This window comes from Eptatretus burgeri, chromosome 13 (genome assembly GCF_056783735.1).
Source record: "Eptatretus burgeri isolate ZD-2024b chromosome 13, Ebu_testis_v1, whole genome shotgun sequence".
Lineage (NCBI taxonomy): Eukaryota > Metazoa > Chordata > Myxini > Myxiniformes > Myxinidae > Eptatretus > Eptatretus burgeri.
Window position 1 is genome coordinate 70574138 of NC_140973.1, and position 18257 is coordinate 70592394.

Here is an 18257-nt window from a genome sequence, read left to right on the forward strand (position 1 = left end):
ACGAGCCTCAACAATGTATACAAAAATAAATAAATAAATAAATCAGAAGACGTTCCACCTCAGACTTCACCAAACTCGAACCCCAACTTTGAAGCATTTCATACACCATCACAATGCCTTTTATAAAAAAATCACCACACCATCAGACCAAAACCCAAACTCACTTACCTTCGCTATTAACAGCCACAACGAGCGACCAACCACATCCATCACAAATCACCACACTAAAAAATGCTACGCCACACCACCACTGCCATTGCTCAACCACCGTCACCACTACCCTTGGGACCGGCAGAAGATGGGGGAGCCTGACGCACCACAGTAGATCCACACTACAAAATGCTACACTACACTACCATTGCCTTTGCTCCAATCCCCCTTGATCCACGCCACCAAAGTTCACCACTGCCCTCTGGACCGGCAGGAGATGGGGGAGCGAAACGCACCATCGTAGTTACTCGAATCGTGATGTTTTGGCATGCAAGTTGAGGTAGTTATTAACTTGAGGCTGTGCGCTGAATTCCATTCAATGTCATATGGATAGCCCTGGCGCTCCGCTCAATTACGGCCCTCATTGGGTGTCCAGCGAGTGTTCGTGGCCAGAGAGTGCAACCGAATACCCTGGCATAATGTTAATCTCAGAGCTCAAGCGTGTGGGGAAGTGCAGGGCGAGTGAGGCCATTTCTGCTGCCAAATACTCACATGGGCAGAGCTAGGGGGTCACTGGGAAACGGCTATCGCCCCGTTTGATCCGATGTTAAACCCCTCTGCCAGGGGATTATAAAACGCCAAATTCCGCAGAGAAAATGAGTCAGTCAGTTTTGGTGGTCATGCGTCAGAGGACAACAGGGGCTTGGCTGAGCAAATGGAGCAGAGTCCACAACCAAGTGGAAGAGTTAGACGCCAGACCAGGCACAGTTTTAGACAACAGACTCACAGACCTCTTTAAACTTCACTTTAGGACTATCTTCTCACACGTTCTTTGCTTTATTTCCAACTGGCCGAGATCCACATCTTTACACCTTCCTCTCCACACTTCACCTGAAAATCACTGCACCCCTCACCACACCTCCCCTGACCATGCTCCGTAAACACCCTCAGCTAACACACAACGTACAGCAAGGGAGGCAAGAGACAAGAGGGGTGGGAGAGGGAAGGACAAAACAGTGGGGAACAGACATTAGATCTGTGGAAGGGAGAGGGATGGGGTAGGGTATACAGGGTATGCAAGATGGACATTACAGGGACTTTCAGGACCTTACACGACAGGTTACTTTTGGGAATGAAAGCAGGGAATTTGAAGGAGGTGGGTTTGGGGTGGATTAACGGGTGAAGAAATGATCCTAGTTTTGGATGGGGGAAGATTGGAGGTGGTGATGAACAGGTGTTTTGAAGACCTGGAGGGAGGAATGGGATTGAAGAGAGTGTGGGAGTTTATTCCAAAGGCGGGAAAAAAAGAGGAATGAAAGAGTGAAGGTGAGCAGCGATTCGTGATTTTGGTAGTTTTGCCAGAAGGGTGTTGCTGCCGGACCTTGAGCGCACTGCGTAAATATGTGGGGGGGGGGGGGGATATCGCAGAGAGAGCAGGGGGGGCGAGACCGGAGAGGAGATGGTATAAGACAGAAAGACTACCGACCTGCCTGCTGTGACAGAGTGAGAGGCCCAAAGACTCAGCCTCCCCGCGGGAGATACCAATGATCCTAAATGCCTTGGTTTCCACTGTGTGAAGCCGAGAAAGGTGAGAGCACCAGCCCAGAGGGGAGAGCAGTACTCCATCAGGCTGCGGATAGAAGCTTTGTATGTGGTCAGGAGTTCAGGTGGGCTGAGGAAGGACTTTGCACGACAGAGGATGCCCAGTCGGCGACTGGCTTTGGAGGCCAGCTTGGAAATGTGGCTTTCCCAGGAAAGATCGTGGCAGATAGTAAGGCCCAGAAGCTTGAATGAAAGGGCTTCTTCGAGAGAATTGTTGAGAAAATAGATGGGGGGTGGGGGGGTTCCAAACGGTCCTTTCAGAGAGACATCGTGAGAGTGTGAGATTTGTCAGGATTGAAAGACATGTTCCACATGTTGGACCAGTTTGTAATTTTATCCAGATCTGCAGTGAGCGAAGAAGCTGCTGCTTGCCGGTCTGAGGGATGACAAATGATACGGCAGAGGGTGGAGTTATCAGCAAAGAGATCGAGGATTTTCCAGAGAATCGGAGAATTCTACTGAAACTACGTGTTCCTAGAAACTCAGAATCCACCAAGGCCTTTGCACAACATCTGAGTTTACAATCTATATCCTTCCTATAAGGCCACTGCCACACACCCCAAGTACATTGCAATTGAATAATGAAAAGAATACAAAAATTATAATAAAATAAACTGTTATTTAGCAATTTGTGCATCTGTAGACCCCAACACCAAACAGAAAAAAATCCACTCACCTCAATATCAAAATTTTTCATGTCTGCCTTCCAGCCAAATCGGTCCTGCACAGCTCCTCCAAATTCCCTCGCTGCCTCCATTGATGAAAATGAGTGATGCTCCCCAACGCGGTTACACGTCACACGAAAACGGACAGCCTTTGGGTCAGTATGTGCAGGATCTACAGATGAAGTCCCTTCCTGGTCAACTTCACAGCTCTCTGTGAGTTTAATGGGACTACTTGGCAGTTCCTCTTTGGTTTCTGCAAAATAAAATAAAGTTTTTACCATTAAAAAATAATAATAATAATAAAATCCAAAACGAGGCTTCTTTTAAATTGGCGAATAATTACATTTTTGGGAAATATAGCGAGGCAGAAAAACTATTGTTGGGGTTTTTCTGCAATCCTCCATTCAAGATTGGATTACATACCACCAACCCTCCCCATCATGCCAAGAAATAGCCTGGTGTTGACTTAACAGTTAGGGTGGCTGACGTAAAATATTAGGGTCTCGAGTTCAAGCCTCTGTCGTGGCGTTAAATTAACACAAGGCAGGTCGACTCAGCCTGTCATCCTTCCGAGGTCAGTGAAATGAGTACCAACTTGCTGGCAACAGGGACACTGCATCAGTGGCACAGCTGTGCCCCCAAGAAATGATGCAGCCAAGTAGCCACAGGCTGCATACAATTAAATAAATAAATGCCAAGAAAAATTAGATTAATGATCTGTAAGAGTTTGTTTTTTTAAAACATTTATCCGATCATGGAGGAACTTGCAAGTAGATTGCATGCAGAACAGAGACATTTGTACATAATATATATCAGTGTACCTTTACATGGACATTCACATACAGTACATGGGACTTGAACAGGGGGATTACCCATATCATGAGCCAGGGGCTGAGATGGGAATATGAACAGGATAACTCAGAATAAGGTTCTTGGTATGCACTCAGAAAAGGATCCAAAAGAGAATTGAAAATAAAAGACTAATCCACTACTATATTAACAGAGAATCCGATGTGGTTTTGATTCATTAAGAGAACAGTGCATTCGGAACGTCGATCAACGATAAAAAAAATTGCAGGATGCCAGGTTTCTGATCAAGGAGAAATTAGAAGAAAATAATTTCCAGTAATTTCAAGGGGGGTATATTTATATGCCCCCCTTCCTCCCTCACCTACCAGGTAAATGGATTGCAAGGACAACTTTAGGACTCTCAATCACAACTGGGTGGCTATCTGGCCCAGTGTTTAAATGTTTTGAAATCAAGTAAATTGTGGTGAAAGGAGATGCAATAGTTTGACGATGAAAGGTTACAAAGCAAATGCAGATACAATTCAAAATAGGCTTATAATAATAGCAGGGAGAACACCCTCACCCCCCCCAACCCCACACACAAAAAAAAAACCAATGTTAAGTTGATCCAAAAAATTACACACACAACTCATAGTGGATGAAAAGTTTAAATTCACCGAGAATAAATGTACATATTGTACAGAAAAGGGCAAACAACAAACAATTATTAAATAATCACGATTAAAAAAAAAACAAAGGGAATGATTGGTCATACCAATCTGCTCATTGTTCGTCCCAGCTGGAACTTGAGGGTCACCCAGCGAGCGAGTTTCTTTGGCACGTGTCACATTCTCACCCTTCTTGCGCTTTACACTGTTATTGAGTCTCCAGACCCCCAAAGACACATCCCATGAAAACTGGCTCACGAGCTTCTGAAAGTTCTCCAAAGCTTCCTCCTCCAGAGGGCATCGGACAGAGTTAACATCAAGCGTATTACTTAAAAGTGTGTATGAGGCAAGATGCATACAACGACAAAATATGGTGCACAGAGATCAGGGCATCTTGATAAAACACAAAGTGCAGAGACAAGAAATATACACGAATGTAAATGAAGGACTTGAAGAAAAATAAATGGGGTGCAGTGATCAAATTGAAAATGATTAAATCATTCACGGTGAAAAAGCTGCTCCGAACCTGACCACCTGCAGAGTAAAAAAAAAAAAATAGGGGCAATGCCCCTGGGCACTCATCTGGTCGAATAATGATACTGAGGAGGAAGTCAATGTGGGACGGAATCAGCAAAATGTACCAATGAACCAACGTGATAGGCCCTAATGTTTTTTGTTTTTTTTTATGTCGTAAACAAACTTTGGTACATCATGGGTAATGAAGGTTGTGGTCAAGTTTTATTGGAATTGCAAATATAGTTTCTGAGAAGAAAGAAAATACCTATTTTGGGGAGCAACCCCCCCTGGAAACCTCCGAAGACCCCAATTTTTATAATGCTGTGAACAAACGTCGGTAAATCACGGATGATGAAGGTTGTGGTCAAGTTTCATTGAAGAGAGCAAATACACTTTTTGGGGGGGAGGAGGTCAAACCTGGTCAGACTGACCCCGGTAGACCCCCTTACACCCCAATTTTTTCATGCTGTGAACAAACTTGAGTTCCAACCTACCAAGTATCATTTAAGCCAAGTTTGGTCACAATCCCATCAGCAGTTTAGGAGAATATGTTGGGGTAAAGCTCCAGGGATATGTGGCATCCATGCTGAACTTCTCAAAGCTGGTGGAAATGCTGCACTCGTGTCGTTGCATGCAGTTCTGTGCTCTGCCTGGAACACAGGCATCATCCCAACTGACTGGAAGAGGGGCCTTGTTGTCCCTCTCTGGAAAGGGAAGGGTGATCGCCAAGACCGCAACAACGACCGAGGGGTGTCGCTGCTCTCAGTGCCGGGCAAGATCTTTGCTTGGAAAATTCTTGATAGGGTTCGCTACCATCTGCTTGAGCACCAGCATCCAGAGCAGTCAGGCTTTACACCAAAGAGGTCAACGATTTACCGTATCCTTGCTCTTTGGCTCCTCACCAAACGCAGACGAGAGTTTCGGCAGGGGATGCTTGCAGCCTATGTTGATCTCTGTAAAGCGTTTGTTTCAGTGAATCAGGATGCCCTCTAGAGGATTCTTGGTCTTTGTGGGGTGCCACCAAAACTGATCGATCTGATACCTGAACTATACTCTGGTACTGAGAGTGCTGTGAGATGTGGCAATACCATCTCTGACTTGTTTCCAGTTCTTACTGGAGTTAGTCAGGGGTGTGTACTGGCCCTCACACTTTTCAGCACTTGTATGGACTGGATTCTGGGGAGGATGTCAGAGATCAAGCTGCGGTGCATCGTTTGGGAATGTCAAGATCTCTGACCTTGATTTTGCAGATGATGCAGTCATCTTTGCAGAGACTCCATATATCCTTTTGGGGGCCCTCGATGTGCTGAATGAGGAGTCAGAGCCGCTGGGATTACGGGTTTCATTGGTCAAAACTAAGATCCAGGCTTTCAATGACATCTTGGATGCTCCTATCCTGTCTGTACCCGTTTGTGGTGAGGATGTTGAGGTCGTGGAGAGATTCACTTACCTTGGCAGTGATATTCATGTCTCTGCTGGCTGTGAGTCAGAGGTCAATAGATGTCTGGGTCAGGCCTGTGGAGTCATGGATTCACTGGATCATGGGGTGTGGGGCTGTTGGTACCTGTGCGGGAGGACGAAAGTCCGAGTCTTCAGGTCCTTGGTGCTTCCAGTCTTGCTCTATGAATGTGAGACTTGGACTCTGACCAGGGATCTGAGACGGAGACTTAATTTCTTTGGTACCAGGTCTCTTCGGAGAATGCTTGGCTATCGCAGGTCAGACTTTGTGTCCAATGAGCAGTTGCTGAGAGACTCAAATGAGATTTGTTACCTGCATAGTCCGTGAGCGTCAGCTGCGGCTGTATGGACATGTGGCTCGTTTTCCTAACGGTCATCCCGCTCACCAGATTCTCTCAGTGAGGGAGTCTCGTGAGTGGAGGAGGCCAATGGGCCGACCACATGCCTCGTGGTTGCAGCAGGTTGATCAGCATCTCAAGGAGATGGGGATGGGACAGGCATCTGTCTGGGGGATGGCCAGACGGAGGCCTCTGGAGTACTGGCGGAAAGTGGATGCAGCGACGCGCTGCTCTGGCGCATGCTCCCATTCCTGACCCCAGGGGACCCTAATACCCCATCATACCCCCAAGACCCTTTGCCCCCCTAAGACACTGTAGATCCTCTCGACCCAATCAGAACAATTAGGCCCTCTGTCTGAGGACCTTCTGCAGTAATACTTGAAGGTCACAATTCATAATCAAAAGGCCCCCCATTGGTAAAATCACCTCAGTTCCAAGAAGCTAAGGGGGTGGGGAGGGAGGGGCGAGGTGCAAAATATAATTGATTAATTAATTTTCTCTGCCTTTTTTTCAGGTTCTGCTTATCTTGGTTGGTAGCATCGCAAAGAGAAAAGGGTAGGCAAACAGAATGGCAAAATCGTCTTCCTCCCATTTCCGCACGTGCGATCGGGACTGATTCAAGTCCTGTTAAATGGCAGGTTCATTTTCAAATTCACGTTTGAAATACAACATTCATTTTTAATGAAGTTGCTCCTCAATCATAAACTGATGCTTGTGGACATATTGACGGATGGACAATTGTGTAACTCCGCTTTACGCTTTGCGTACGCAGGGTAAAAACCTGGTCTGGCAGATTCTTTTGTGTTTTGGGATAGAGTACATAATCTAATTTACAAATAAATGAGAGGTCATTGAGTGCAAATGAAGGGTCGAAACTCCAAAGGGTCTGGTGGGTTCCAAAGGGGTATAAAGAGGTAGCAGGGTCAAACGGTCCACACCGTCAAGTGTTTGTGGGCAACCGAGGCTTCAGACCATGTTTTTCGGTTTTATGTACAATGTCCATCAAGTCCTTGTGCAACTTTGAACTTTTAAAACTTTTCATGTTCGCATAATGGAAACAAACTTGTAGATGGTGCATGAAAGCATAATCAAGTTCACTAATTTTTGGCTTCAACATAACCACCATCTTTCTCAATACATCGTTCAATGCGATTTTCCAACTTGTTCAAAACATTCTCCAGTTGCTGCCGAGTAATTGCATTTGTGATTGTAGCTCCAAGTTCATCTAAAGAATTATCTTTTGATGAGGAAACAACAGTTTTACCGAGCCCATATTAAAATGTACTCCAATGGTGATAGATCAGGTGAATGAGGTGGCCAAGCATTTGATCCACATCTACCGATCCACCAAGTCTGGGAAGACATCATTCAAGAAGCGTCGCACATTCGAAGCATAGTGGCAAGGAACCTAATCTTGCTGTTACAAGGTGAAAAGTGAAAAAAAAACATTAAATCGTTGTAGTTCAGACTAAGAATAAAAAAATAAGCAGATTATACGACAGTCTCGATAAACTCACCGATGGAGACGATAAATGTTTACGTACTCGTTTGCACATTCAAGCAAGTACCTTGTCATCCTTGAAAGCATAGACTGGGAAATCCTTCACGATGGTGAATAAGTTGTCCACTGACCGGAGTTGATGAACCTGATGTAACATTTACAAGGTAAACTTGCAAATGGCAAAGTGATCAAAATAACGCAAGCACTGCAAAGCCAAACCTCAATAACTGTCAGGTTTCAAAGAGGTGACCGGAAAATACAAAACAATTAAAAGTTTCGGCCTCACCTGCCACAATTTATTGAGGTCAACAGGGAAGGAAATCTGTCCCCTGTCTCGGCGGATTTCAGACAACACACCGAGCTTTTCATGCACCTCATCAGCAGCAGTCAACTCGAAGCCGGTCGGTACGGTGGCGGCAATAATGATCTGCAGGTCCAAACACCCAAATGTGCTCAAAGATCAGACTATCAAGTAGCATGGTGTGCAAAAAAACCTGTACACAGTCCCAAGGGAATACACTACCTAGAACATGCTAGCAAATGCAAAACACACCTGTATATAGAGTCCATACGAAAGTAATGCCTTCTATTGTATTTCTCACTAAATATAATTACAATTACAATGAAAACAAGAAAGAGCAATCAGAGATTGCAGACTCTCACCATGACTTGTTTTGTGCGGCAAATAAATGGAAGTATGTTCCAAATGAAAGGTCTAAAAAGGACTGAGAAGCGTCCAAGGGGTTTAAAAAAGGTGTAAATTAAGGTCTAAGATATATAAAAGGGGGCTCAAGGTCAAAGGAGTCTCCAGGGTATTAAAGGGTTTGAAAGGTGCCAAGGTCTAAAGGTAGAAAGGAGTCTAAGAGGATCTAAAGGGTCGACAATGCCTTCAGAAAGTATTCACACCCCTTGACTTTTTCACATTTTGTTGTGTTTCAGCCTGAATTTAAAATGGATTAAGTTTAATTTTTTTGTCATGGACCTACACAAAATACCCCATAATGACAAAGTGAAAACATGTTTTGAGAAATTTTTACAAAGTGATTAAAATGAAAAGCTGAAATGTCTTGCCTCACTAAGTATTCAACCCTTTTGCTACGACACTCCAAATTGAGCTCAGGTTCATCCAATTTCCTTTGATCATCCTTGAGATGTCTCCACAACTTGACTGAAGTCCACCTGTAGCCAATTCCATTCATTGGACGTGATTTAGAAAGAAACACACCTTTCTATATAAGGTCCCACAGTTGACAGTGCATGTCAGAGCAGAAACTCTCCCATGAAGTCCAAGGAACTGATCGTAGAACTCCAAGATAGAATTTGGAGGAGGTATTGATCTGGGGAAAGGTATAAAACAATTTCTGGAGTGTTGAAAGTTCCCAAGAGCACAGTGAGCTCCATCATTAGGAAATGGAAAGAATATGGAACTCCCCAGACTCTTCCTAGAGCTGGACGTCCGACCAAACCGAGCAAAGAGGACCTTGGTCAGAGAGGTGACCAAGAATCCAATCACCACTCTGACAGAACTAGAGTTCCTTGGCTGAGATGGGAGAACCTGCCAGAAGGACAACAATCTCTGCAGCACTTCACAAATCTAGGCTTTCGGGATGGAGTTTGCAAAAAGACACGTGAAAAACCGAGAGCATGAGACAAAAGATTATGTGGTCTGACGAGACGAAAATTTAACTCATTGGCGTGAATTAAAAGTTTTACATCTGGCAGCAAACCGAGCACAGCTCATCACCCATCTAACAGCATGCCTTCCATTAAGCATGGTGGCGGCACCATCAGGCTATGGGGATGCTTTTCAGTGTCAGGGACTGGGAGATTTGGCAGGGGAATGGAACAATGAATGGAACCAAATACAGGCAAATCATTGAGGAGAACCTGCTTCAGAGTGCAGTGAAGATTTACATTCCAACAGCACAAGGACCCCAAGCATACAGCCAAAGCAACACTGGAATGGATTCAGAATAAGAATGTGGAAGTCCTTGCGTGACCCAGCCAAAGCCCAAACTTGAATCCCATTGAGAATATGTGGAAAGACTTGAACAATAAGACAAACACCGTCATGGAATTCTTTATATTCCATTACAATGCTTGTCCATTATATATTGTTTCAGTATTAGTCCAAGTTATGAGTTTTCTTTGAGAGTTTTCTGATGCAGTTTTTTTTCAAAGTGAGATGGTTCATGATTGTATTTAAGTTTAATACTTTTCTTTGTTTGTGGGTTTCAATTAAATGAGGAAAATAAAATAAAAAGACGTATTTTATTAATACAACTCCTTCAAGTCTAAATCTAAACGAGCCAAAGAGACGAGAGATTCTTTACTGAACTGACCTCACTCATGTTGTGACACTCACGTTGAGACCGGCCCAAAACTATTATTTGCCCCCAGCCCTGGCAAGGCTTAATCCGGCACTACTTTATTGATCACCATGGAACACATCAATCGGCATTGTACACAGCCATATCGAGGGCCACCTCTTCTTCACCTCGATACTGCACTCTCTCACATGCCATGGGGCTGCGCTTCACAGCTCCTATTACGTACCCCACCCGATAGAACACGTCCGAGTACTACAAAACTGGAGGCTCTTGTTTGTATGATGAAGGTAATTTGTGTTATAGAGTGTTCTAGAGTGTTCTAGAGTGTTCAAGTGTCTTCGAATAAACAAATCAAGGGAGGCACGAAGCGCCCCTCCCTTTATATGGGACGGTTTCTCTGTATGCAACTTTAACGCATGGACTGAAAATTAATTTCTCGGCTTCCACTGGACGTAAGTTGGTGCAAATTTCAGAAGTAAATCCTTTGACGTCGAGAAAATATGTTCATAATTTCAGCAATGTCCATTTCGGTATCCTTGAGTTTTTAACCAAAAAAAACCCCTCAAAATTCACGTTGGTGTCTTATTCTGTCCGTCCGTCCACCCAAAATGTATTGGCGCTGATATCTCAAAGGCTATTCATTGAAACTAGGTGAAACTTGGAATATACATTGGATAATATATCTAATTAATGGCTTTCAAAACAATTTCCACCTAAGTGCCATAGTTTTTGCTCGTTAGCTATTAGCTTGAGTTCTGTTCTTGTGCAGTACAAGTATGCAATGGCAGTGTTGTTAGAAGCAGAGACTCCTGCAGCAATCAAGGGAAGCATGAAGTGCTCCTCCCTTTATATGGGATGGTTTCTCTGTGTGCAACTTTAACACAGGGACTGAAAATTCCAATTGGAGGAGGGGGGAGTTATTTGCTTTCTTCTCTTTTGATGAAACTTGACCACAACCTCATTCACCCATGATATTCTTGGGGAAAATGTCAGGGGCATAGAAAAGCTCCCTTTATATGGAATGTGCCATACAATAGAAAAGAAGGGACATTCCACGGCTTGTGGAAAATGCAAGACAATAGAAAATAAGGCACATTAAAAAAACAAAAAAAATCTCATGTGCATGCTGTACTACCACCACCACTCCTCCCTTCAAGTCTTCAAAACAGCTGTTCACCACCATCTCATATCTTCCCCCATCCAAAATATTGATCTTTTCTACCCCCATTAATCCACCCCAAACCCACCTCCTTCAAATTCCCTGTTTTCCTTCCTGAAAGTCCCTGCAGTGTCCATCTTGTTTACCCCCGTATATCCTGCCCCATCCCTCTCCCTTCCACAGATCACCTCTCGTCTCTGTTCCCCATTGTTTTGTGCTTCCCTCTCCCACCCTTTTTGTCGCCTGCCGTGTTATACGTTCTGTGTTTTAGCTCTCGCACGAGCCTAAACATGTCATTAAAAAAACAGTTTCAAATGGAGCACCATGCCACCATTATGGCATCTAAAATGCATCAGATGTACCAATAAATGCAAATTGTTGCTCCCATCTTGCCGGTTCGATGACAGAAGACGCCATCTCCATCCCTACCTCATTTAGTATCCCATACGGGCAATTTGCTAGTTCAATTCAAATAAACGTTTGAAGAAATTTAAAGGCATATAAATTAATGAATTCTGGGTTTTACTGCGGTTTTACCCAGTGTCGATGACACCACCCTATAATCCAACGTATTACATTAGTTATTTACGTCCTTAAAAACAGTACTTTTCCGATTTGGAATAATTTTCTATTCTGTTTGATTGCCAGGCAGACAGACAGTAAAAAAATATGATCTCACTCCTCTGTGCACGTGTGATCGGGACAAAGTACTGTTAAACGGCAGACTTGTCCTCCAATTCATGCTCAAAATATAACATTCAAACAAAATAGGTTGTTCCTCGATCATAAACTGATAAGACAGGCGGGTCGACAGACAGACAGGCATGAACAAATTGCTTAACCCAGCCTTGCGTTTTGTGTGCATGGGGTAATTACAGGGAATATACATACATGTGCCAATATGAAGTTGCACTTTAATGAATAAGAATATGAAGTTGCACTTCAATACACTTAAATGAGCGCATCAATCCGACTCTTGCTTTCTGGTGTCACTGCGGTTGCAGGCCAACCACTGAGGCTTGTGGTCGATATCGGTTTCCTGTTCTTGAAATGCTTCACTCAATGTCTAACAGCGCTCACATCGATGGTAGTGTCACCGTGCACATTCTTTAAATGCCTACAAATATCCATCGGTGGAACCTCTTCCGCAGAAAGAAATATTCTCCGCTTCATACGCACATGACCTAGCAGAGCAGCCATTTTGAAGGTGTGGTGTGATGTTGTCATGTGACCGATCACAGTGCTGCTCAACTTAAAATGGGCGGGACAGACAAACCTTTCATTGTGATCTGGCATTGCTTTCCGAGGAAGCTTTGGTTACGAAATGAAGAATAAGATGCATTACTTTCATACCGACCCTCGTATATGGAAGCATCAAACACGGCAAACGTCATTTACAAAGGAAAATAAATGAATTAACCAAATATGTATTCACATCGTTTAAAACACCCCGAGAGTGGCACTCCAATAATTACAAGCCCAAACAGCTGATTGGATACCCGTTCTCTTTATCCCTCAAAATGTTTAATCTTGAACCTAAATGCACCAAATAATTAAACTAGAAGGCACTCGGTTGAGCGCATACCTAAACCCTGTAATGCCTGATCCATGAGAACATATCTGGCCCATTACATTTTTGAGATATCGTGCTATATCTCGTTTTTGGCTCTATCTCTCAATGGTGAAGAATCACTTAAAAATTCTAGTAGTCAGATCCGGATCGGGATTTTCACCAAAATCTAATCAGTTCGTCCTCGTCACACACCCAACCCGTCAACAAAATTTCATCCGGATTCGTAAAACAACTTTTTGAGACATCCTGTACACAGACAGACAGAAAGAGGTGAAAATATAACCTCGTTCACCTTCGGTGGCGGAGGTAACTCGTAACATCACCTTGATTAAAAACAGGTGATATAGTAAAAATCTAACAAGCAGGAAAAAAACAACCAAGAAAGATGTCACGCATAGCATGATGCATTTGAAATCCAAATAAACAATAGCTGCCATGGAAACAGCAATTTGACAATTTAAAAAATTTGACCTATCAAGTGTTTTCCATGATTGAATGGAGGCACAACAAATTTGGTTGATAAAATTTATAATTGCAGCCTTATAGGTGTTTTACACATTTCAGATAGCCTTGTCCTTGACCTTAAACTACATTTGACCAGATTCTCGTTACATGTACTACACGTACATGAAAAATTGAGGTATGGTAATAATAAATTCACAAAAAGTCCCATTTCAATATAATGGGGTGAATTTGTGGTCATGGCAACCATTGACATGTCCAAACGGTAAATCGATCGTTCTAATTTTCGGTGAACCAATTCGGTGACTAATTATGAAAATTCTGTTCAATGTAGCAGAGTACCCACTCTCAGTGAGTCAAGATTGTGCATTACTTGCTGAAAAAAAAGAATAGTCTGTGCGCTGCAAGAGGACTCCATAGATGCTTGTGCGGTGTGCGTACAAAGGGGTCGAAAGGTCCACCATAATGCGATGGACCAACAGGGTAAAATGAACAAGAAGGGATGAAAATCAAACTTGTGGAAAGTTTAAAAAGCGAAGAGAAAAGAAAACCACAAAAAACCAGACCTGATGGGAGGATGTTGAAAGCAGGACACAGAGAGTGAGCTGGGATTCTAACAGATCAAAAGGGAGATACATATTAACATTTTAGAAAACGCTGCTTGCAGGGCCACGGCGACAAAACACGAGCCGTTTGGCACAGTGGAAGAATCCAAAGACCATCAAGCAGCCACGGTCTTGCAGTTACGAGTGAAGGAACAACGAGGAGCAATGAAGGCGCCAACATTGCACAAGCTGGCGCAGCGAGTCCAGGTGTGGAGTCCAGAGCGCATTCACGACTCAGACACAAAACTCCACCAGTGTTGGCACAATCTCATAAATTCAGGTGAAAGAACCTTTAAGGATACAGGTTGAAAGAGCCCGAAGAGCACAGAGAGATTGTAAAAGTGCCGACTCGTGAAGAGTCAAATGCTGTTGAACCAAAACCAGCACTTGAACCTCAATGCAGGAATGAGTGTATGCTGCTGTGCCTCGCAGTTGTTCGATGGACAAACTACAAAACCTGCACACGACTCCCTCAGCACCCCCCCCCCCCACAGCCTCAGGACACCTGTCTTGCAGTCTACCTCAGTGCTCCATCCTCATTTCCAGTTTGAAGTAACACCCTCTGGCGGACGGCTCAAACAACGACAAGTTTGAATCAGCCACAGAGAGCAAAAACGCAAATTCATGTTCGAATGTCCTTTTAGCAATTTGAGGAAAAATAGCTGAAATTAATAATCTGTCTATAATTCCAGCAATCTCTGTGTGTCTGTCTTCCCGGTGTGTGCCCCGGTTAGAATAGGTACACCGTATACCTGCGCGTCTTAAGAGGCGACTAAAAGTGTTGGCGTCAGGAAGGGCATCCGGCCATAAAAACATCGCCTCAAAAGGAAACCATGATGAGTACAACTGATGGGCAGGGTACAGCCCAAAGTACCCCGTGGGGGTAAAACTCAAGGTGGGGAACCCGATCGAAGCAAGGGAGGAAATTTTTCCATTTATGATGACTAATCGTCTGATGCCCCACGTGGAGATCGGTTACTGAGGTTTGGTACATGGAATGTAGGGACAATGACAGGGAGATCTGGAGAAGTGGTTGAAACATTGGTCAGGAGAAGAGTGGACATATGTCGTGTGCAGGAGACACGATGGAAGGGAAGTGGTGTGAGAATGGTGAAGGGAAGGCAGGGGCAGAAGTAAAAGTTTATGTGGCAAGGGTGCCCGGAAGGCGTGCATGGTGTTGGTGTCATGTTTTCTGAGGAGTTTGTAGACAGCGTAGTGAGTGTGACTAGAGTGAGTGAAAGGTTGATGGTGAGAATCGTGATCGGAAAGCTCTTGGTGAACGTCATCTCGGGATATGCCCCGCAGGTCGGTCGAAGCGATGAAGAGAAGAACATGTTCTGGTGTGCGATGGAGAAGTTGATGGAAAATGTGAAAGATGATGAAATTGTTGTGGTAGGAGGAGACTTGAATGGACATGTGGGAAGGAGTATAGACGGTTTTGAGGGAGTCCATGGGGGTTATGGATATGGTGTGAGAAATGGAGAAGGTGAAAGGATCTTGGAGTTTGCTGATGGAGCCGATTTGTTGATCTGTAATACTCAATTCCAGAAAGCGGATAATAAGCTGATTGCATACACGTCAGGTGGGTTGACGACAACCATTGACTACCTGATGGTGCGTCGGCGAGATAGGAGAAACCTCCGGGACACAAAGGTGATCCCAGGGGAGGAGACTGTTTCACAGCACCACCTGGTTGTCTGCGATATCAGGGTGAAAGGTGCGAGGAGAATTCAGTGGGTGAAGTACCAACTGAGGATGAAGGTGTGGAGGTTGAAAGAGGTGACAGTGAAGGAAGCATCAACAGAGAGGGTAAAGGAGGGTTTACCGTGGGAGCTGCTGTATGCAGATGATCTGGTGTTGATTGCAGAGTATGGATAGACTGAAGGAGAAGATGAACAAGTGGAAGGAATGTATGGAAGCAAAAGGTTTGAAGGTGAATATCGGAAAGACGAAGGTGATGGCAAGTGGTAAAGCATGTGGTGAGGTGGAAAGGACTGGGAAGTGGCCGTGTGCTGTGTGCAGGAAGGGTGTCGGAGTGAACTCCATTCAGTGTACAATGTGTGCTGAATGGGTTCATCGAAAATGTAGTGGGGTGAGAGGGTCATTAACCAGTGTGGCAGCTACATTCAAGTGTAAGGTGTGCATAGAGGGAGCAGCAGATGAAGGAATTGTTGAGTTGGATCTTGGAGATGGTGTGAAGCTGGAAGGGGTGAAAACATTTTGCTTTCTCGAAGACATGCTGAATGGAGAAGGTGGATCAGACTCTTCGACGGTTGCTTGAGTGAGAAGTGTATGGAAGAAGTTTCGGGAACCGAGTGGCGTGCTGACGAAGAGGGGAGTGTCGTTGAAGCTGAATGGAAAAGGTGTATGCTACATGTGTGAGGAGTACGATGACTTATGGGAGTGAGACATGGGTACTGAACATGGAGTGAGACATGGGTACTGAACATGGAGCAGCAACAAAGGCTGGAAAGGGTGGAAATGCGAATGGTTCGATGGATGTGTGGAGTATCGGAGAGAGAGACAGAGACAGAGACAGAGAGAGAGAATGACCTGCGGAAGATGATGGGAATAGAGTCTGTGATGGAGGTTGTGATGGTTGGGTCATGTGTTGATGAGGATGGATGAAAGTGACTGGGTGAGAGGAGTGTTGGAAATGAGTGTAGTAGGAAGTAGAGGACGGTGAAGACCGAGAAAAACTTGGCTGAAGGTGGTGGAGAAGAAATGTGGGCAAGGGGATTAAGAAAGGGAGATGTAGAAAATAGGGTAAAGTGGAGAAGGTTGTCATGGGGCCCGCAAGGCTAACCCCCACTTTAGCAGGGAAAATGGCCTTGAAATGCTTGTGTGTGCGTGTGCGTGTGCGTGTGCGTGTGCGTGTGCGTGTGCGTGTGTGTGTGTGTGTGTGACCGCTGTTTCTCGACAACCACTTGTCCGATCGAATTGAAACTTGCCAGGTTATATTGCTGGAGACCTGAGTATGTGCCTTTTCAAGGTTTGATATTAATCGGACAAGTGCTTCCCAAGTTATGGCCATTTATTTACCAAACAAATGACAGGACACGGTGCTATGACGTCACAATTATTTTTTTTTTCTTTTGTACGTACGGCCACGCACTCGTAATAATAATAATAATGATAATAATAATAATAATAATAATAACAATGATGGACTACAAAATGAAGTACCACCTGCTGGCCATCTCACAGGTACTCCAAATGGTCTAAGAATGGAATATTTACATTTTAATGGCATCATCACAACAAAAGCAAGATAAGACCTTGATATCTCCGATACACATTTTTTTTTTCTCACAGCACCATCAGCACACCTTTCTCCCCTCTCGGCAGTCCAACAAAATCCCACCAACCTCAGCGTTTGCAGAACTCATAGTATCCATAATCGGTGGATCCAGCATCGGCCGCCGAATGCCAAGGACGAACCCTCGATTGCAGGCCACCTGTCCAAGCCTTCAAAGACACAGCACATGTACACAAGGATATTTTTTTTTGCACAAGCAAAACAAGCAGTCATCCAATGACAACTCCAATTCCACACCGAGATGAATTACCTGTTCATAAATCCACCAGGTGGGACAATAACACGAGCAGACAGACATCGAGGTCCATCAATTATAATAAACTAGTGCGTGGCCGTATGTGCAAATAATAATAATAATAATCATAATAATAAAACGACGTACTCCGCGATGCAGCACACCGCGAGGGTTATTGAACGCGATGCGGGTTGACAGTGTATGCGGTTTACACAGAAAGAGAAGCTTTTCATAATAAAGACGATAAAATAATGTTTAAACAGAATTATTATTATTAATAAATACTTCATACTGTACTTCACACGAAAACCGCGCGCACGGGCATCACCTCACAAATTGAGCCGCCAAACTACCGGAACTCATGTTCACTCGCCCTTTCACCTCATCATACAAAACGTTTCATTCGAAAACGAAAAGATATTCCACAGGAAATGTACAAATTATTAACTTACTTCAAAAGTATCAATTGTGACACGCCATCGAAACACTTGTTTAACTCGGAAGTACACGTTCAGCAGCAACATTAAAAAAAATAATAATAATAATAAAAATAAAAAGTGTTTTATAATTGCTCTGAATGTATTCAGTTATTTGTTGTGACGTAATTCATGGTTTGGTAGGTAATGCTCAGCTGGATTAGTGAAAGTAGTACGGAAGAAAAAAAAGAAAGGTTTTCAGCGCTCGAGATTGTTTTAATGAATTGTACGCTTCATGACGTCATGATGGAGTAGTTAGCATCGGGCACCTCGTCGTGAGCTTCTCGATTCCCTTTTAATTTTGAATTCATAAAAGCAGCTTAAAAAGTCTGTTTACTGCGAGAATATTTCCCAAACCATCACTGGTCCTGAAGGCAAAAGGAGCGTGTGCATAATGTAAATAATTCATTG

At 44.0% G+C, this 18257-nt stretch overlaps 1 protein-coding gene across 5 annotated transcripts in view; it reads right to left on the reverse strand.

Annotated features, from left to right (window-relative positions):
- The window catches only part of THUMPD3 (THUMP domain 3 tRNA guanosine methyltransferase), a 30816-nt gene extending 12875 nt beyond the window's left edge, over nt 1-17941 (reverse strand). Inside the window, exons 1-6 of one of the 5 annotated variants that reach the window (XM_085852923.1) lie at nt 17823-17941; nt 17146-17284; nt 7974-8114; nt 7755-7832; nt 3982-4162; nt 2429-2670 (exon numbers count right to left, since the gene is read on the reverse strand). In XM_085852923.1, the coding sequence (XP_085709049.1) occupies nt 2429-2670; nt 3982-4162; nt 7755-7832; nt 7974-8114; nt 17146-17232 (729 nt within the window). In that variant the 5' untranslated portion in view covers nt 17233-17284; nt 17823-17941. Of the gene's footprint in view, nt 1-2428; nt 2671-3981; nt 4163-7754; nt 7833-7973; nt 8115-17145; nt 17285-17385; nt 17405-17698 lie in introns of those variants that run through there. The other 4 variants (XM_085852924.1, XM_085852921.1, XM_085852920.1 and 1 more) reach the window with 4 other exon arrangements.
- Between the last annotated feature and the right edge of the window lie 316 nt (nt 17942-18257).